At 38.2% G+C, this 21,573-nt stretch overlaps 1 protein-coding gene across 1 annotated transcript in view; it reads left to right on the top strand.

Moving 5' to 3' along the window:
• The window catches only part of ZNF407 (zinc finger protein 407), a 364,381-nt gene that overhangs the window by 121,208 nt on the left and 221,600 nt on the right, over window positions 1-21,573 (top strand). Inside the window, exon 3 of the mRNA XM_063130500.1 lies at window positions 12,081-12,155. Coding sequence (XP_062986570.1) covers window positions 12,081-12,155 — 75 coding nt within the window. The remainder of the gene's footprint in view (window positions 1-12,080; window positions 12,156-21,573) is intronic.

The following is a 21,573-nucleotide window of genomic DNA, read 5'->3' as shown; positions in this document are numbered from 1 at the left end:
GAGGTAGAAGATACTTCTTTTATTTTGCTCAGCAAAACAAATTATTTTAAAACATATATTCTTTTTCATTTGTCATTATATGAGGACATATAGAATCTGTGGGCTCATCTACAACAAGCAGGATATTGCACTATGAAAGCGGTATGGAAGCGGTATATAAAAGGCAGGAGCCACGCTACAGCTTTATAGTGGTATTGAAGTGCATTGACAATTGTTGGGGCCCACTGACACATACCATATACCGCTTTCATACCGCTATATCCTGCCTGATGTGGCTCCTGCCTTTTATATACCACTTTCATAGTGCAATTTCCTGCTTGGTGTAGATTTGCCCTGTGTTTCAGTATTTTCACACGGGAGAGCTTTTGTCCCTTTTCCTTTGGTCACTGTAATACTTCTCGTTGTGAAAACACACACACACACACAATAAAAAAACACTATTAGAGAAATGCTTGGCTATCCACAGCATATGTGTGTGCTTCCCCAGAACAGTTAAAAACAGACAGAAGAAGTTTTGAAGGTGCCATTGTAGGTAGGAAAGCTGATTTTATTGGCCTTCAGGAAATGTTAAAATCTTAGAGGAGGTGATCTCAGGAATATTTCAATTCTGTTTTAAAAATGGGGTTTGTTCCACATGTTTGCAGATCCTTCATTCAGTGTAGAACAGAAGTAAGAAACCTGTGGCTCTCCAGAGGTTGGAGTACAATTCCTATAAACTTTGACCATTGGCCATCCTGATTGGGGCTGATGGGAACTGGAATCCAACAATATCTGAAGAGCTTTGGATTCCTCACCCGGGTGTAGAATATTGTAGCGCGATGAACAGATTTAATACATTCAAAAAATAATGTTTCCATACATGATGTGCTCAAAACATTGACAAGTGGACTCATCCCACGCCAAGTTAAGTGCTTATGGAGTGCATGGTTGAAGATAGACAAGGTGAAGATAGGCCTCAGAGGCCAGGGAAGAAATGTTGTCTTTACTGTCACTCCCCATCGCTTCCCTTTTACTGCTGCCAGTCGCCTGAAACATCTAGCCTGGTTAGAACTCCCCATCTCCTCTGGACTGTATTTAAGCCAGGCTGCTGTGCTCCCTTTGGAGTCCTTGAAGACTAGAACGTTTTGCCGGATAATTTTTATTTTTGGCCTGTTGGGTATTTCTAGATTATTTAATTATAATATTAAATTCATCCTGTGGTTATTGAATTGTTGATTTTGTCTTATTTGAACTTATTCATTCACTTTGTAGCATTGATTCCCCACTCCCATCTACTCAGTTTTGATCATATGTTAACATCTATCGTGAACAGCTTGGCCCACAGTTTACTGTGGGAAAAGTGGCATGTAAATTTAACTAAACTGTACACCTTGCCTTTTTGGCATTGAACTTTGTGTTGAGAAAGTCTTTTTGTTCTTTACTGTAAAAAAAGAAAAGAAAATGTCTTATATTGCTATTGAGAAGTCATCTTTTTAAGAAAAGAGGTTTTTGAATATTGTAAATTTAACACACCTGACATAATTGTTTTGTAAAAGTCTAAGTGATTACTCGATTAGCCATATAGCTTAGGAGATGCAGAAGACAGGAATGAAATGAAAGAAGGGTGCCTGGTGGTTTGGAGAGGATTTCATTTTATTTCTAATTTGTATTACGGTAAGTATAGTCTGGAGTAATTTTGGAAAGTTTTGCTATGTGTTTGCATCTAGGCTATGACATTTGTAGCACAATTGTGTGGTGGACTGTAAACACAACTCATTCTGTAAACACTGAAAGACGTTTATTGGGCATTGCCAACAAAGAACCACGCTCTCAGGTACTGTCATGCTTTTGGAGGTTGATGTTAATCTGTTTTTGAAGCAAGGCATTCTGTAAAATCTAAGCCTAAGGTTGCATTTCACAACTTATGAAAAACAAAGTCTGTATTGTGGTAAGCTGAGAGGTGATAGCACAGATGCAGAAAGCACTGGGATTTTAAAAGTACTTTTTGCAGCTGTTAGATTACCAAACACTTGTTAAAGGTGATTGTGTACAGATGTTTGGCAGACAATAAAGAATAGATAATTGGAAGTGTAATTACATAGTTATATTGCATACGAGTATAACTTAGCAGTTGTTCGCTTCTCTGATATTGGAATAAAAATAGGAAGTGATGTTAATCTTGGCATATCTTTTTGGATAGAATTTTGAAGTAAAACTTGCTTTTTTAATGCCCTCACTAAAAACGAGTGAAATAATAAAGATATTTGATTGTGTTAAAGGTCGTACTGGTGGTGGTGAAACAGCACAGCAATATACTGTTTTATGAACATAACACTTTCCAAAATAGATACATCTTTTTGTATGGATTTTGGCTGAATGAAATTCTGTAGATTTTTCTTCAGTTGTGAATGGTACAGTATGGGTTGGTTCATGGATAACAGGAAACAACAGTTTCCCACTACATGAACAAGCAGGCTTATTTATGCATGCATCAGTAATGTTCACTTCAGCTTTCAAGCAAACCACAGTTCCCTGTTACATCCAGATATGTGTTACTAAGGTTGGCTCAAACTGTGACTTGCTAAAACAAGTGAAGATTGAACCATCTTTTCAAATCCTGGCTTGTTCTAAAAATCTACAGTTTAAGCAAATCACGGTTCTTCACATTTGGAAGTAATACGGAATTGTAGATTATTTAAAAGAGAAAGTGAACATTTCTTATTTCTTCGTTGTGGCCATGCAAAGAGGAGGGAAGGGGAAGTGTGTGAGCCTGAGGCATTTGCAGGTATATTCACATACTGGAAAACGATTGATTTCATGATACATTTTAAAATTTTCATTTATATCCTGCCTTTCCTCCAAGGAGGAAAGCATACATAGTTCTCTGCTATTTTATCCTCCCAATAACCCTGTGAGATAGTTTAGGCTGAGAGAGTATGGCCTTAGTTAGACCTAAGGTTTATCCCAGGATCATCCCGGGGTCATCCCTGTTCATGTAAATGACACACAGGATATCCCGGGAGCAGGCAGGGATGACCCCGGGATGATCCTGGGATAAACCTTAGGTCTAGGTAAGGCCTATGGCTGACCCAAGGGCACCCAGTATGGTTGATGGCTGAGTGAGGATTTGAACTTGGTTGTTCCTGGTCTCAGTCAAACTCAGCCCACTCCACGTTTTTCTTCATACTCTGCATCAGTTCCTCTTCATAATTCAGTGTTGTTTGTTTCCTAATCAGCCTCTGCGGGATAAAACAAAGAAAGTGCCAAGGATCTGTTTTTTTGTTTTCTTTCTGGGGTGGTGAATGGGAGTAAGAAAGGAGACAATTGCAAGTGGGACTGAGGAATGGAGAAAGACTGCAGAAGAAGAAACACAGGCAGATGAAGCAGGCACTTGACAATGAAGGAGTAAAAGGGAGTTTTGAAGTTTCCCACTCAATTGACTTGCAAAGCAAAATTACCTTGCTCTCTACCTGCCGTTCGACTGAATCAGCACAGGAGTTTGGAAGGAATATATTTTCAGGTTGAGGGGTGCAGAGGCTGAGGTTTCAGAGCTTCTTTAGCATGAGCTGCTGAATTTCAGGAGGATGATATTATTTATCATTTGTTTATTATTTATTTATTAATTACATTTCTATACTGCCCAATAGCCGGAGCTTTCTGGGTGGTTCACAAATTTAAAAACATTCAAAGTATAAAACAACAGTATAAAACCATAATATAAAATACAATTAGTGCTGGGGGAGGGGAGCAAAAGAGGCTACATGGGGGAAGCATCTTTGCTTATGGAGAATGAGTGAAACAAACTGAGCAGCATTAGAGGGAAATTGAAAATGCTGCCCCCATCCCAGTTCAACAATCAAATCTACGGTATTCCCAGAATTTGAATGAGGGGGAAGTGAAGAAACCCTTGCTGATGTAGTTCAGAACTAGAGAACAAACTCTCTCCCCCCTAAATATACTCCAGGTTTTTCAGGCAGTATGATTTAGCTGCTGTAATACAACCTTCCCTGATCATTCTTGCTCAACAATCAAATAATTTCTCTCCCATGGCCTGTTGGCAAGTGGTTTTGAAAATTATTCTAGACATAAATGTTTGGGGAGAATTCAAAGGCCCATGTTCCCTCAAATTGGTTGCGCTGTGTGTGTTTTTGTATTTGGTCTAACCTGCTTTACTGGTCATTAATTTTAGCTAGCCTATTCTTCAGATGGTATTTCCCCATGAAATATATTGGAGCTCTCCTTCTTCTGATAATGATGTATCACAAAATTCTGCTTTATTCACTTGAGATGCTGTCATTGATGGCCACATTAAAACAAGATAGGGATTGTGTGCATGGTTTGGAAGTCTCATACTAAATCACAGAGCAAGTATCAAGCTACACCACTGCCTATTTCTGTACTGCAGTATGAAATAAAACATAAGGCATCCTGTGGTCTTTACTGTTTTCTCACATCTGTGTGAGGCACATGGCGGTTCAGCCAAGACCCTATGGACAAGGCACATATTCCTTGACCCACCAGGACAACTAGACTGAGAAAGACACAATAGACAATTCAAGCCAGAATTTGAATGCTATAGACCTAAATTGACTGCAACTGGGATTTGTGGCCCTGTGAAACAACTGTTTGCCACATCCTGGCATAATAATGCCCTGAGATATATTACATTCTCTTAATCTGGGTATTATGTCACTGAGGGGAAGCCATTAGACTCTCCCTCTGTACTATGAGACTCAAACAGCCCGTGTCTTGTTTACTGCTTACTTGTGTATCAGTTGGCCCTTGTATCCCCAGGCTTTGGGCTTAGGGCTGTACTTAATCCATGATTTGCCACCGTGATGTGTGAACATGCCCATTGAGTCACATGATGTATTTTGTAGCCCTCTTCTATCATCAACTGCCACAGATGCAGTCTCTATATTGAATTCATTTTTATCTTTGTTTATGCAAGTGCTGAATGTTAACACCTAAAAAGGAAACTAAGCACTTAGGTCAATTGACCTGGAATACATGAATCTCTCAAACTATACTGAAATACTGCATTTAATAGACTATTTATTTATTTATTTATTTCATTTCATTTATATACCGCCGCATAGCCGAAACTCTCTGGGCGGTTTACAAAAGTTAATGATGCAAAGGACCACCAGAACATGATGCTGTGATCAACTTTTTGGGCCATAGTGTTAAGCTAGTGTGGTGAAGATATCATAATTGATATGTGTGACATTTCATCCATTTAGTACTTGATGGTGTTTGATAGATTGTGTTAAGAAGAGCTCAAGAGCTGGGAATTCATCGAATTACTTTGAATTGTTTACATCAATTACAAAAAAAGGCCTCTGAATTGTTTACATAAATTACAACTGATGCTGGATAGTAGAATAGCTTCAAAGTTTGCTGTCCTTTGGTTCAGGATATAGAAAACAAAGTAATTTTAGACGAACACTGCTGCATTTTTCATTCATTTTCTATATGCAGACTCCATGGAAGACTTATTAGAGTATTTTTTCTTTCTTTGACTTTACATAGTGCCATTCTGACGTGCCATTCATAAAGATATGCTCAAGACAGCTAACAATAGAGTTTAAAACAATTATACAATCAACTAACGCTGATGAAATCTAGACAGTGGACAGTATCTAATGGGGACATTCCACAAACTCAAATATCGCTAGCAAAGCTCTGCTGAAGCTTTCTGTTGTTCAAGCGATGGCCCATTATACTTGCACAACATGTTGGACAATAGGTGAAAGCAGTTGTGTAACCGGTTACGCAAACAGAATGTACAACCGTTTGCACAATGGGTGCAAAGCAGTTGCGCAACCAGGTGCACAATGTGTAGCGCAGTAAGTGGAAGCAGTTGTGTAACCGGTTGCACATGTTGCACAAGAGTTATGCAAAACCGCTTGCACAAATGTAACTTTAGTTGGATTCTTCCCTTGTGCATCATACAGAACCTAGTTTCCACTAGTTATTTTTACTAATGGACACAGTTCGACAAGCTTCAGCAGTTAAAACAGGATTTATAAACTTAAGAGCTAGTGAACCCATAAGACGTGTGAAATAAAAATGGTTAGTGTCTGAAGCCTGTTATGGAACAGGTACGTCTGATTTCTCTGGACAGTGTGTTCCAAACCCTTGGCCCTATGACAGGGAAGGGTCTGCCCACAAGCTTCCTGGTCAAACTTGACTAATATGAGAGTTCACACAGCTTCCTTCCTTCCTAATTGTTGCATTAATGCCATAATTTATAATAAGCTGGTCCAGCTTTCATGTTTGGCTGCTTATTTATTTATTTCCAATAAATAGAAATAAGAGAAATAGAGACTTAAGACATTAAGTGTCTCCTTCCTGAAGAGAGAAATAGTCGGGACCACCCTTTCCCTTTGATCATGCAAGTCTAATGATTCCCTTACATCTTGAACAGCATACATTGATGTCACAGACACAGCAATGGAAGCATCTTGAGAGACATTTCCCCTTTTTTGAATGATAGATATAGGAATATGCAGGAAGAGCAGAGCTGATTGATTGATAGTGGGCAACTCATCCATAATGATCTGTCCGATATAGACAGTAAATTATTCTGAGGATTGATGCAGGTCATTGAACAGCACATCAACAAACCTGTTGTCCATCATTCTGCTGAAATGGAGACTAGGACACTGACAGATACTCCACATACGTCTACACAGTGTATGAAAGGTACAGAAAGGTTCCCTCTAATGTTGCTTCATTCCAAGATGTTGCCTTTTGCCATATCTTTGTAAACCGCCCAGAGGGCTTCGGCTATGGGGCAGTATATAAATGTAATAAATAAATAAATATAATTCCCACTTTCACGTGACCCACAAATAAAAGGCAATAAGCAGTAGAACTGAACTTTTTGAGTGACACAGTTATGGGATGCTCTTTTAGTGAGAATGCATGGTTTTAAAAACTTTATAAAATTTTGTATCTTGGGAATTAAATTCTACAAAATAATGGCCATGTCCGATTTCTTTTCATTGTAATTATATTTAGGTTGTAGACATAGCTACTCGAACACATTCAGTGAACCTTAATTACAGATACTTTGCTGAAGTAGTGGAGACAGAAAATGGTCCCTTTTCCAGCTTTAAGGACTATGTCTCACTAAGGGTTTGACTACCTGTGTCAAGTGACAGTGAAACTACATTCTTATGTTGAGAGTACTACAAGGAAAGTGTGGTTTTATAAACCGATGTTAGTAACTAGACTTTGTTCTGCTTAGGTAGCTTACAGTATTACAGGTCACACAAATTTCATTAGGAAATTCTGTTGCTAGTCAATCTGAAATGGCTGATAATTCAGATTGATCACTTACAATTCTCCAAGGAATAGCTCGTACTAAGATGTATGTGTTTGCTCATCAGTATTTGGGAAGATATAGTGAACTTGCTACTGGATTTGTATGACTTGGTTATACAAATTTGCTGGTTAAGAGAAGATGCTTTATATGTCCAAAAGGAAATTAAAATTGTCCCCTTTCATATTTATCAAGGTATTTCTTGACTACATTATATTATTTGTTCTCAGTTGCTGCTATTATGAAAGCTAAGGGGTGCCTCACTGAATGGGCTTGTTTGATATAGCTGCTCCTGATATGGTTCTCCCAGTCCCAGGGCTCAGCTACACCAAGCAGGATATTCCACTATGAAAGCGGTATATAAAAGCCAGGAGTCACACTACTGCTTTATAGCAGTATTGAAACGCACTAACAACTGTTGTGGCCCACTGACACATACCATATACTGCTTTCACACCGCTATATCCTGCTTGGTGTGTGGCTCCTGCCTTTTATTTACCGCTTTCATACCGCTTACATAGTGGAATATCCTGCTTGGTGTAGATGAGCCCCTAGTCAAAAGAAAACAGGATAACGTACTTGGGTATGTGGTTCAAGAGCTCAATAAGTGTAGTGATACTTTGGAACTGTCTTTCCCCAATACTAGTCTCATTGGCTGCAGGATTACATTTCTCTAATGCTCATAAAGAGCTCCCCCAAAACAGGACTTTCAAAACATGTTAAAATGTCATACTGCCCCCCCCCCCGCTCCACTCAAGTTCATGCTAAAATCTAGGCAGCCATTCTTCAAAACTGCTGACTTCACAGGTTTGCTCTCATTTATACTTGTCATGGAAAGGTAGGCATGTGCTATATTAGTACGTATTACCTATTCAGATTCCATCTGTTGACAGCCAGATAAAAATGTAAGCTTCAGTGCGAATTTCCATATGTTCATTAAATATTCTTATTTTGAATTTCAAAGGCCCTCAGGATTAGGATTGGTAAACACTGGGTTCAGACTTAGTACCCAACTTTAGTTCTCTGGAGGCTTACGGATTAGTTCACGTGAACAGGTTTCCTCCTTTCTCACTGACCAAAGTATAAACCATTTTTTTTTAAGAGCAGTGTTAAATTCTTCATGTAATCTCAAGAGGCAATCCTGTTTGTGTACATGTTAATAAGTGGTATGATGGAAATACAGCATTGATTACTTTTGCTGTTAAAGCTGTCTATGTCCCCCCACCCTTTTTAAAAAAAGAAAGAAAGAGAAAAAGCCAAACAAGGATACAATTCCTTGGTTTGTTCATTCTGCTGGGTAATTCAAATAGAGGTTGGATCAAAATATATATCTCTAACTCATCCATGGATTTTACAACTGGAATATGACCAAGATGATTTTTGCTCTGTGCTTAAGCATGTAAGAAGAAACAAGCTATGGATATAAGTTTTTATGACTCATTCTTTTAAGGATCTATAAATACACTGAACAATCTACTTTATTGTTGTTACACTAATACTGCTTTTGATTTATTTTTTAAAAGCCAATGTGTTCTTTATCTCTGGCTTGAATAGATTGTGTCCACTGTTAATGTTAAAGAGTGCTGTATCTGTTGATAGGAGAACACTATTATACAAGGTAGATTATAAGGAGTAGGAAGTCCAAATGTCACCCGTCGCAAAGTCAGCTTGAACAAGCATGGGGACAGGTTTCAATCAAGGCCTTTTCTCCCTCTATCTTGTCTGTTTCATTTTCAAATAAAGGTGTTTCATCCACCATGAACTCAGCTGTAAAGGAATGTTTATGCTCAACTGTTGACTTTTTAAAATCACTATTTGGAATACTCAGGATCAAATGTATTAGTGTATTTTTATTTGGTTTTGCAGTTGGCATTGTTCAGTTGGCATAGTTGTTCAATACACAAATAAGCTCAGGCATCACCTTTTTGATTATGTACTCCTTGTGAATTTGTATATTAATTTCCTTTTTCTTTTAGACAATTAACTGAGAGGAAGGAGGTTTCTGATTTACAAAATCAGAGTGTTGTTATTTTCATATGTGTTGAGTACGCTTGCAGCAATATCAAGATGGTTCTGCTTTCCGCCCAAAAGCAATGGCAGTAAATTTCGAATGCCTTGTACCCTTATTAGGACTGAGGATTTTATGTCACTACTATCATTTTCCTTATGTACAATAATTCTAGTGACACTTGCGTAGTCACTGTGATGATACTGCAATAGATTATTCTGAATTCTAGATGCGGTGTTGTCCATATGTATCACTCAAATATGAAAAAGCAAGAATCAATGGTATTTTAATGTATTTCTTTTTATAAAAATAATGAAGTCACTATCATTTTTAAGATACAGAGTTATATTCTTACACCCTGAAGGCTGCACAAAATAAGAGATTATCTGTATGAATGTGAATATGCCCAAAGTAGATCAGACGTGGAGATTAGATATTACCATATATGTAACAGAAATGTACTGTTTCTTGGCTTTTGTGGCTCATATATGCCATAATGCTACGGTATTTTATAGTCCTTGCACTGTCCATTAGTGGAAACATGTCCAAATGAATTCAGCATTTAACGTTAAAAATCTTATAATATGCCAGCTTGATTTGCAGCCCGTCATATCATAGAATGCTAATTAAAATCATATTTTTGCATATGTCATGCCTTTCATGTACATATGCAAATAGACTTCCAGTGCCTTTCAGCTATTAGTAATTAACTTTATGAAGGACAGCTGTAATACATAATTAACAAAAATGTTTGCAAGCCCTTTTCACACTGAAAGTAAGAGCAATAATTTCTTTTCTTTTGTGTGTGTGTTTTATTTTGTTTTTTGGTTATCAAGGATGCCATTTTAGTTTGATGATTCTGCCTGATATCTATATTGCTGAAGTAACCACATGACATAATTAAATTAATGTAAAGGCATTATCAGTGGAAGTATATTCAGTAATCACTATCTATTAAATGTATTTGTCATCACAATTAAATCAAATCAAGTGCTTTGTGCTTAATACAAGGCATAATGCTAAGTATTATCTTTTTTTGTTTTCAAATATCTGCCATCAGATTTCTCAACACATACCTGACCCAGAAGAGACTATTCCATCTCACCTCTTTCCACAGCAGCAATTCCAATTTTCCCAAAAAGATATTTGTCTGCAACCTTGCTTTATGAAGAAAACTGTTAAATCAACAAGACTTCTTTAAAATCAAAATGGCTTCATTAACATTATCTATGTGGGTGGGGTTTATTTGGTTACACGTCTTCTGTGAAATAGTATTCTTAATTTTTAGCTTCATACTGGTCAGCATTGAGTGACGCCTGTGCTAGACACAATTGGGGCAGATGCATATATTGATTGGGCCAGGGTCCATATTTATTTATTTATTTATTACATTTATATACCGCCTCATAGCCGAAGCTCTCTGGACAGTTTGCAAAAGTTAAAACAATGAACAATGAACATTCAAAACAAATATATAAAAAATTGAAAGCATAAAAACAGCATCCATTTAAAACAGCTATTCTGGAGTCAGTTAAAAACTCAGCATACGTTGTTAACTGCCTGGGAGAAAAGAAAAGTCTTAACCTAGTGCTGAAAAGATAAAAATGTTGGCGCCAGGCGAGCCTCGTTGGGGAGATCATTCCATAATTGGGGGACCACCACTGAAAAGGCCCTCTCCCTTGTCACCATCCTCCGAGCTTCCCTCAGAGTAGGCACTCGGAGGAAAACCTTAGATGTTGAGCGTAGTGTATGGGTAGGTTCATGTTGGGAGAGGCATTCCATCAGGTATTGTGGTCCTAAGCCATGTTAGGCTTTATAGCTATTTAAACATTTGTATCCATGCATGTGTAGTGTCTACACCTTATGTGGTTGCTGCAGGATACATCAGTGCAGCAAATGTGAAGAGCTGCCTGTAAAGAACAAGTTATATGTGAACCTAAGTGGCAGAACCGGAAGTCCCAATCTGTCTCTACTGTTAAGGTTGCCATTTTTGTTACTCACAGAAGGCCATGCTGATTTGTCTTGGTTCCAAGCTATCTATAAATATAGGTTTTCTTTCTTATCTTGCCTTTCTAGTGAACACTCTGCAAGGTTGTTTCTAGGATAAAACCTGAAGGGCTTAGAGCATGATTCTTCCCCACGTGGTAGCATCCATGAAAGTAAGGATCTCCACAAGGCATAAAAGAGCCCTCTTCTACACCTCCGCCACCCACCAGATACATATGTAGAGGCATCATTCAGTGTGCAAGATCTTTGTAGGATAGGAAATCTTTTTGTGCCTCTAATATTCCCATCCAATCCATACCCTTCTACTTGGGGTGGAGCTGGCATTCCTAGGTCGAGTGTGAGGGGTAGACCAGATGGTGATAAAGAAGCGTCCACAGACTTCCTATTATGGCCTCTTCTGGTGCCTGTGCCTGTGCATCAAGGAGGAAAGGTTAAAAACAGGGCTCTGTTATGTCCTATGGGGATTTCATACTTGTGGGTATTGTGCTGGCATGGCGCAAGGCCATGCATTTAATATTTCTTGCATAGTAAGTAACAAAAATCTCTTCCTTGGGCTGTATGTGTTTATTTTATACAAATAAAATTGAATTTGCATATTCAGGATTTTTGAATCATTTTACGGTGACTCTCTGTACTCTACTCTAGCCATCACAAAATTTCTAGATTATGCTACCTTCAGGACTGTGTGTCTGATTTTTTTTTTTCATTTTCTCTAAGCTTGAAAGATAACCAAAAATGTGTTTGCTTTTTTTTTAGGGTGGCATTTGTAATGAAGAAGCACTTGAATACACACTTACTGGGGAAACACGGAGTTGGTACGCCAAAAGAAAGGTAAAATAAAGTAACTGGCTATTTTACAGCTCTGTTTATTTATCCGTAAAGCTGTAGCTGAAAGACAGCTCTGAGAATGTTATATAAAGATGCATCCATGTTTGCTTTTTATGTAGTGAGAACCAGAATTATTCTGTTGCTTCGTTTCCACTTGTCCACGAACCTGCTGTGGCTCAGGTAATGAAAGACGTTTAGGCAGGAAGAGGGAATAGTTTGGATGTTGAAGACCCTCCAGTATTATACATACTAAGATATCAATCGATACAATATATGTACTTGAAGACATAATCAAAAGGAAAGTTCTAGTTAACACTTGAGTGTCTGGCCTTAGTATGGCTGAAGATTCTAATTAAAAGGTGGAAGGGAATTTTATAGATCATCTAGTCTACTTCAATTGGACTGGCAGAGTGCTTTCAATGGAAAAAAGATCTATGCATTATCTATAAATCCAATGAATTGTTTAGTGTAATTAAAACAATCAAAACTTGCCCAGATTTGACATCTATGATATTATGGTCTAGACTTGAGGCTGAAAGGTATACAGTGGGTTATAGATTTTTAAAAAAGTTTTCCTCCTTTCAAAGATGGTCTCTGTTTGAAGTTATATTCAAAGCTGTGTATTGAGAGCATCCCTTCATTTAATTGCCCTGAGGAAAACATATTGCATTGTTGCAGTGTCCCCCACTATAATGTCGCAGTGACAGGATATTGCCCTTTTTCAAAACTCATAAAGAGGCAGAAAGGGATTTGGTCACCTTGCATATATGTGAACATTTTGTCTTTCTTCTCTGTACCTGTTCAATGTAACACTTCATTTTAGATTAGGTTGAGGGGCGAGAGGAGAATTGTACACTGTATTCAAAATTTTGCAGTAGTATAAAAAGCTAATGCACCAATTTGCACATAAGGCTGGATTTCATCTTCTAATTAGTTCAGGAGATACAAATCTTGACTTTTTTCACCTCAGGGAAAGGGAAGGAGTAAATCCCTTCAAGTTTCCCCTGCTTGGTGGTCATAGATTACTTGCAGCTCAGAATTAGAGGTGTCTCATTCTTTGACCATGGGCAATGAACAAGGACCATAAAGCCTTGCAGGGGTTATTGGGAGATCTTCTTGTAGGGGAGATTTCAGTTTAGGCAGCTGAATCTAATATAGTTTGGGAACTTCTGCCTATTAAATCCATCCTCACAGTTTGTGTTAATATTGACCGTCTTAAATACTTATCATCACCAAATTTTGATGTTCACAGCTTTTTCCCTGGCACCAATTTTCTTTTAAAAAGAGACAGAGAGAGGGACCAGGCCCTATCAATGATATCTGAAGCCACCAGCTGTTCATCTCTGTTAAAAAAAATATTTTTTCTCTTGTAACATGTTGTTGATTCACAAAAAAAGATACCACTTTGATTTATGACATTCTCAGTGTTTAGGATCTTATATGCACATAAGATCAATAAGGCTAACATTACATACTGTATAGGATTACTGATAACTTCAAAGATCTACTGCATTAGTCTGTTCTTGATTCTCCCAGTTTTTCCAGTACATAAATTATGCTCGTTAGTTTTTATGTTTTTAAGTTGATCTCTGGAGGTTTTTAAAAGATTGGTGTTTCATTAGTTATGTTCCAGTCCTATTTTATATCAGGTGATATCAAGATCACTTTTTGTGCTACAGTTTTCACATTTAGAAGTGTTTCCCCAAGACAATTTCATCATAACTGAGACATAGGTTTATTATTTCCTTCTCTGAGATCTCGCTGAAGTTCTGTATACAGGTCTTTACTGCATTTACTTAGTCTGCAGCTTGGAACCTTCTAAAATGGCTCCAGAGGCAAGATGTGCTCTTATCCCATTCCTTGGCATCCTGAATGTTGTTCTTTGTATGTGCGCCAACAGACAGAGGGAATGCCTTCCCACTCAGCCACCTTTATCAATTACAGTTTCTGCCAGAAGTGTTCCCATTTTTCTTTTTAAACTTTTTGTTTGTAATTCATTGTCTCCGGTTAGTTTATTTTCTTGCCCACAAGTCTCAGCAAAACAGCTGCCCTTAAAACAGTCTGTCAGGTGAGCATGCGTATACATTTGTATTTAGCTGTCTTGTGAAGTAAGATGTGTTGGGTGAGAAGCCCATTTCCCCCCTACTCATCTTTCTTTATATGCCTATGGAGAAACAGCATTTCTTCATAAAATGTATGTGAAAAGTGGCAATAAGCTACGTACTCCAGATGGGCATCCCAGGTGTCTTTTCTGCCTTGGGTGTTGCACATTGCAGAAGCCAGGACTTCACGGTGAAAGCCGGATGTGATATGTCAGAGCTTCCTGATAGGGAAAACCTTTGGTGAATTGTTAAAAATCATTCTTCCGGAGTCTAAAGCCTTCTTAGTTTCTCCATGCTTATCCTCTGCTGGACAGGTGATAAGCCTCCTTGGCTTCAACTTCTGCTTCTAACTGTTATTCTTTACATGGTTTTCTGTGCACTCACACATCACACCCTCCTGTTTCACTGTGAAGTTATTCAGCTGAGAACTGTGGTCACCGTAGTGATCTGACAATGAACTGCATGGGAGAGCAATTTCCCCTTAGCGCCTCCATAGTGAGGAGCTGATAGGAGTGTCTCTCCTCGTTAGAGATGTGGAAGGTTCTAAACGCTGGCCGTTATGTGTGCAATCCTCATATGTGTGACTACCAAAGGATCACTTGGACAACCACAGGTACAGATGAACAACTCAAATATCCTCATTAATAAGTGAAAAGGGTTGCGAGGCATTGGGGACTCTAATTCTCATATATCCCATCCGCAAAGCTTGCTCATAAGCTTGCTCAGGAGAATCTAGGGATTAAGGAGAGACCTACACGGCCTCTGCTGTCACCAGTGAAACTGGTGAGTTTGCTTGAGAAAGGGCAAATATATAGGTCTGGGAATGAGCCTGCTTTGCAAGCTTTTCCTGAGAATTATCAGGAAGAACCCAGCTCGTGACAGGCTAAGATGGAGGATCTCACCCAACACAAGATTTTAAAAGCCCTAGTATATCCTGCTAGATCTAAAGAGGAAACTGTTTTATACATGATGGCCAGTCTAGAAGCAGAAAAGGATTCCACAGCACTTTCTTTTAGCATTTTATTTTGTTTCCAGCGCCCTAGAAATACATCTTTCTACTGGGGAGCAGCCAGTACTGAATAATTACCATAAATACTACATAGAAGTAACTTATGCCACCCTTGTGACTGTGTGTACTGTAAAGTATCATGCCACTGATATTCAAATAACACCATCTGAGCCTAGGAGGTATGATTTTTAGGTGTCACCCTAGTTATTATGTGTGTGTGTGTGTGTGTGTGTGTGTGTGTGTGTGTGTGTGTATCCAGCTATATAGAGATGGGTTGCTGTTTTCTTCTCCTCTGGAGTCCTTATGGGTTCTTCTGTCTCCCATGGTCCTGGAAGGCTTTTTGATTAATCAATCTGTATGAGCTTGCAGAAGAGTGGTGTGATGATGCGTCTTAGGCCTAATCTACACCAAGCAGGATATTCCACTATGAAAGCGGTACATAAAAGGCAGGAGTCACGCTACTGCTTTATAGAGGTATTGAAGTGCACTGACGACTGCTGGGGCCCATTGACACACACCATATACTGCTTTCATACTGCTATGTCCTGCCTGGTGTAGCTCCTGCCTTTTTTATACCACTTTCTTACTGCTTTCATAGTGCAGTATCGTGCTTGGTGTACATTAGGCCTTAGTGAATTGTTGTTGTTGTTGTTTTGCTGCATTCCCAAACCCTGTTGGCCTTAGGAGCAAAGGCACAAGATCAGAACACCAATTTTTGTGCACACCTTACTTAGACTACCATAAAACCACAGTGATGGAGATGACAGCTGTGAGATTTGTTTGTAAAAAATGAAGCAGGACATTTTGAAAAGGTGGAGTTTTCATGTTGACAGGGCTTTTCTAAAAAAAAAAGGGGGGGGGCTTTCCTCTTAATATTCTGAAAAGCTGGAGAGTTGTGGCAGGCTTGCAGCCACAATTTAATTTCCTACTAGCAATCCCTTACTAGATTTAAGCAGAACAAATCTAGTACAAAGAATGCTGAAATGCCTTTTACTCCACTTGTCCTCACCTGGAGTTTGTGATTGGCTTTAAAGAACAATTAATCAGGATGTTGAATTATCAGACTAGACATACGAATTGTAAAATTAAAAAAACAAACAAAAAAACTTTCGTTTAAGATATTTGGACATAACTAATTCAACTTTAGCTCTATGTTCTGCCAATCAGGTTAATTTTGGATAAAACATCTCCAAGCCTCTCACAAAATATGCTGCTAAGCATAATTTAAAAACCCACACGCACAACATGATTCCATGTTAAAAAATACAAAAGGCATTCACCACCACCACAACCAGTATTTATTATTTCACTACTTATTTATTACAATGTTCATTTTCTAAATTCCTCAGCAATGGGTGTGTAGTGCTGGATATAGACCAGGTTCAGCTTCTTATTTAGCCTTCAAGATCCCTCTGAGTGGTGTGAGCACTCAAGTTCTCATCATTTTCAGGCACTTCACATACACGCACGCGCGCACACACATATATGCCATGAAGCCCTTCACATGTAAACCCAAACACACAAACATAAAAGCGACAGACCCCCAGTGAGGCCCCTTTTGCTTCGACACTGGCACCTTCTTCTTTAAACACACTGATGTGACTATCTCAATAATTGTTACAACATCTCTGTGAGGTAGTCAATATTGGAGGTGGTAGGTTGAGACAGAAGGTGGCTTGCCTAAAGCCTGTTAATAAATTCATGGCCTAGTAATTATTTAAGCCATGACTTTACAATAGCCCTTCTCTTTTCATGAAATACAACCCCCCCCACACACACCATAAATTGATTTAAACTTAGTAAGAAATACACAACCAAACCAAGTTATGAAGTAGCCATGTAGAAAAAATGGTTGAAAACTCCAAATAGGGAGGCAAAAATCCCAAATCCTTGCCGCTTCTTTTTTCTGGAAAAGAAGGGGGTACATTGTTATATACACACACACACACACACACACACACACACACACACACACACACACACACTAGCTTACTGCCTAAAGTAGCTTGGATGGTCAAACATACATTGTGTTATACTAATAGAAGTTAGCTAAATAGGCTGTGACAATTAAATTAATAATGCATTTTGTTTGCAAGTATTTAGCCTTCATGGTTTGACTGATATATGCAAAGATGATAATTTATTAAAAGTAAATTCATGTAATTGTACTGCAGTGTTTGATGAACCAAAAAATGTTGTCGGCCTGACTATCATCAAAAGCAGAATATTGAAATAAGTTCAAAAGGGTACATTGATTATATATAAAATACTCACATGTGTGCACATTCATACATACACACAGAGTAAAAACAATGTTCTGATTAAAATAGCTTAAATGGTCAAATATACAGATATCTAAAGCAAAGAGTGGGTTTGTGGGGAGAACATGACAGGATGTACAAGAAAATATTTTATCAAGAGCTTATTCTTGGTTCTCTAAATAGCCTACTAGCTGTTCAATTCATAAAAGGCATGTCCATATTCCAGGCATCCTTACACCACCTTTATTTTAAGTCTCTTTCACTTCATAAACAAATGTAATTGGCTCAGCCCTCTCCTAGTTATTAGTTGAAAATGAAGTTTCCACATTTTGGTGTAGTTAGATATTCATAAGGGAAATGAGAAATTGAATTGAGCAGGGGGTTGGACTCGATGGCCTTGTAGGCCCCTTCCAGCTCTACTGTTCAATGATTCTATTAATTTCCCATGCATTTTAAGAAAAGCAGGATGCTTAGGAGAATATTTTGAGTGCAATTTGTCATAAAAAATAGAAGTTTTATTTCCAGGGAAAAGAAGTCCTCTAAGGTATTTGCTTCAGATTGTTGCAACTGTGATACTGATTTATTGTCAACTTCGATGTATCTCAAAACTGGCATATTATCCTCTGTGTTCAAGGGCATTAGACATTTGGTAACCCACAGTCAGTAATATTCCTGGGAACTACTCGTGAATGTCATTGACTGGCACAATTGTTATTTGAAGTACTGTTGTTTAAGAGTGTGACTATTGGTTAATGAAAGAGTATGAGCTCTGAACGTTTTAAACAGAGTCATAATATGCATTTATTACGGATGGCCAGAAACAATTGTTCCAAGCTCTGGCCCTAGTTCTGCTAAGGTTTTGCATCTACCAAAGAGAGTGATACAGACATCTGGAGCTTATATCTTACTCAGCGTCATGCATTCTGCTATACAACTATATTTAAAAAAAAGCTTCAGTGTGAACCAGCCAGTCACATGTGTAGTCATTTTTCAAGTTCACGTGAACATGGAAATGGGTTCCACGATCTTGTCGAAAGTGGCCAGTTCACACTGGAGTTTGTCCATGTGGTTATGTTTCTTTGTAAGAAGGAAAGAACTCAGGAGAGACTGGTTTTCTCCTTCCATCCCCCACACTCCCTTATTTCTCTCATTTAGTATACTTTGGGCACAGACTTTCTGATACTAAGGTGATGGCCATAGAACAGAAATACTGAAATTATGGGAGAGAGTTTACGAGTGACCTGTGTAGAATCATAGAATAGCAGAGTTGGAAGGGGCTTACAAGGCCATCGAGTCCAACCCCCTGCTCAATGCAGGAATCCACCCTAAAGCATCCCCGACAGATGCTTGTCCAGCTGCCTCTTGAAGGCCTCTAGTGTGGGAGAGCCCACAACCTCCCTAGGTAACTGATTCCATTGTCGCACTGCTCTAACAGTCAGGAAGTTTTTCCTGATGTCCAGCTGGAATCTGGCTTCCTTTAACTTGAGTCCATTATTCCGTGTCCCGTAAAAGATAACGAAGAGCCTTAGTCAAATACTATTGCAGGACTCGTTGAGGGTTTTTTGTCCTGTGCGGACAGCCTGTAATAATTGCTCAAAAGGCAATTTTTAAACTGGGATATAGAAATAGTTCTTCTGATACAGTTAAAACTGATTTAATTTGTGCAAACTGTGGACTTACTATTTCTTTTAGGAAGTGTGCTGGAATGCTGTGTTATCACTGAGAGGACTTAGTGTACAATTTTTGACTTAGAATTTGTATAGGCACACACACTAGTTGATATGTTGCTGTATGCCAGCAATATGCCCAGAGTCTCTGAAATAGAGATGCCAGTACAGGTGAGCTACAACAGTCACTAGCATCCCTGGTAAATTTAGTTGTAGATATCTCATTGCATGTAAATGAAAAGGAAAGAAAAGCTGCTAGTGTATCCACAGAATGCTTCCCTCAGGAAATTAAACCGAGTGCGCACCGTGGGATATGCGTGATATGACTAGTTATCCCTCTAAGTTTCAAATCATATTCTGTATGTCTGGAAGATTTTATCATGATTTCCATATGGAAAGCATCTGTAAATAAACCTCTTCAAAGCAAAGTTTACTACCTATAACTTGCCGATCTTGATCTTAAACAATGATTATTGTTAATGCAGAGCTGTCAGCCAGGCTGAAGAATTTGTAGTTGATGAATTTACTCAATTTCTTATTCTATTATTGGATTTTATTTTCACTGTATTGTATTAAGCTTTTTAAAATAATTGGTCATTTATATTGTATACTGCCCTGAATTCTCTCGAGATGAAGAGTGGTGTAAGGGAATTGGTGTGGCAGAAAAGAATTGGTGGGGACATACCTCCAGTGTTTTTAGGTTATGCACACATGTATTATAGTTGGCATAATTTTCATAGAATCATAGAATAGTAAAGTTGAAAGGGGCCTACAAGGCCATCGAGTCCAACCTCCTGCTCAATGCAGGAATCCACCTTAAAGCATCCCTGACAGCTGTCCAGCTGCCTCTTGAATTTGCCCTCACACAGGAGGAAAGGCTCTTTTAAGAGGGTGCTTGCCATGTAAAGTTTATCTGACCCATTAATTGGTGGCTTCTTTTTAGTTTTTAACTAAAAAGTTTTTAACTGATTAATCCAACAGATGCATTGGCCTTTATATTCGTATCTTTTTGTAAAACAATTGAAAAGCTGTTCTTTTTTTGTTGGTGCTTGATGAGGAATGGTATTCTCTCAGCTGATGCAACCTGGGTCATATGACAAGAGGCTTGTCATGTGCTCCTTGCACTTGTATCTCTTCTTAACATCCTCCTTTTCTCCTCGCCCTCAGTATTACTCTATCGTACATTATGAAAATAATTTATAGCAAGGTACTTTGTGACGTTTATGGATTGAATGCCTGGTGTCACAGATGCTCTCATGGCTCTTTGCTTTGATCAGTGTGTATAAAATACAACATGATTATTGAGTACAATGTAAAAGAAACAGCTCCATAATCTTTTGACAGTCTGGAGATGAAATGTTTTCCATACATTTTGAGGAAATGTGGAGGGGTACTTTGTAGACTTGGAAATGTAGAATAAAGTATGTATTGCAGAGATCGAACTAGGAGTGCTATAAGTTTAGCTTCTGTGTAAAATATGCTAAATGTATAGCTTTTTACTTTGTCATGCAATTATCAGTGTCTTTTTTCCTACACTTCCCAGCTCTGTTGCAGCTCTGTTGCATAATTTTAACAATACAATAAGGATAACTCTTCTGTCAAGCTTCACCTTGAATTTAGCAATGCTAAGCATAAACAAAATATTAAAACATTAGATCAGAGTATAGCAGGAAGGAATTGGCTGTATATAACGTTCAAAGCCCATCTGAAATAAGTCTTATAAAGATGTTTACCTGCAAAAGTGATCAGCAATGTGAAGGAAATTGCTTATTTTAGTTTGTTTAGTTGTTGTTGTTTTTTAAGTTCATTAATATGTTTATTTCCCCTAACAAATGTCCTCAAAATAATAGAGAACTAGGAAAGGGGTATAGAACTTTATGTTAAACTAAGGGATTATTAGTGGGATTTATGTTAGTCATGACTAACAAGTCACATTCCTTTCAATGGAATTACTCTGAGTAGGCCTAACATTGGATACTACCCTTAGCTTCACGCAAAGTAAAGATAACCAAACAGTGATATTTTCAAATAAGCATCAAGGTTAAAAACCTCATTTCATCTTGCTTGCTTGCTTTATTTATCAATAGTATTTCTATGCTGCCCCATAACTGAAGTTCTCTGGGTGGTATACATAAACATTGTTCAAATACATATGGATATAATATAAAGACACATTTATTGTGAAAACAAACAAACATCATAGCAAAGATCCCACAACAGACTTTTCTGCTCTGTGACCTCTTGGATTTTGCCACAGTGGAAGTACAGAGTGAACTTTCTGGGATGCTGTCTATGAGCAAGGAGAAATCTATAAGGAATAGTAACTCTTGGAGGTATGCAAGATCCAGGGCATTCAGGACTTGAACAAGAAGAAATTTGCAG

This window comes from Elgaria multicarinata, chromosome 7 (genome assembly GCF_023053635.1).
Source record: "Elgaria multicarinata webbii isolate HBS135686 ecotype San Diego chromosome 7, rElgMul1.1.pri, whole genome shotgun sequence".
Taxonomy (NCBI): Eukaryota; Metazoa; Chordata; class Lepidosauria; order Squamata; family Anguidae; genus Elgaria; species Elgaria multicarinata.
Note: the sequence above shows the minus strand (reverse complement) of the source record. Positions and strands in the feature narration are given on the sequence as shown.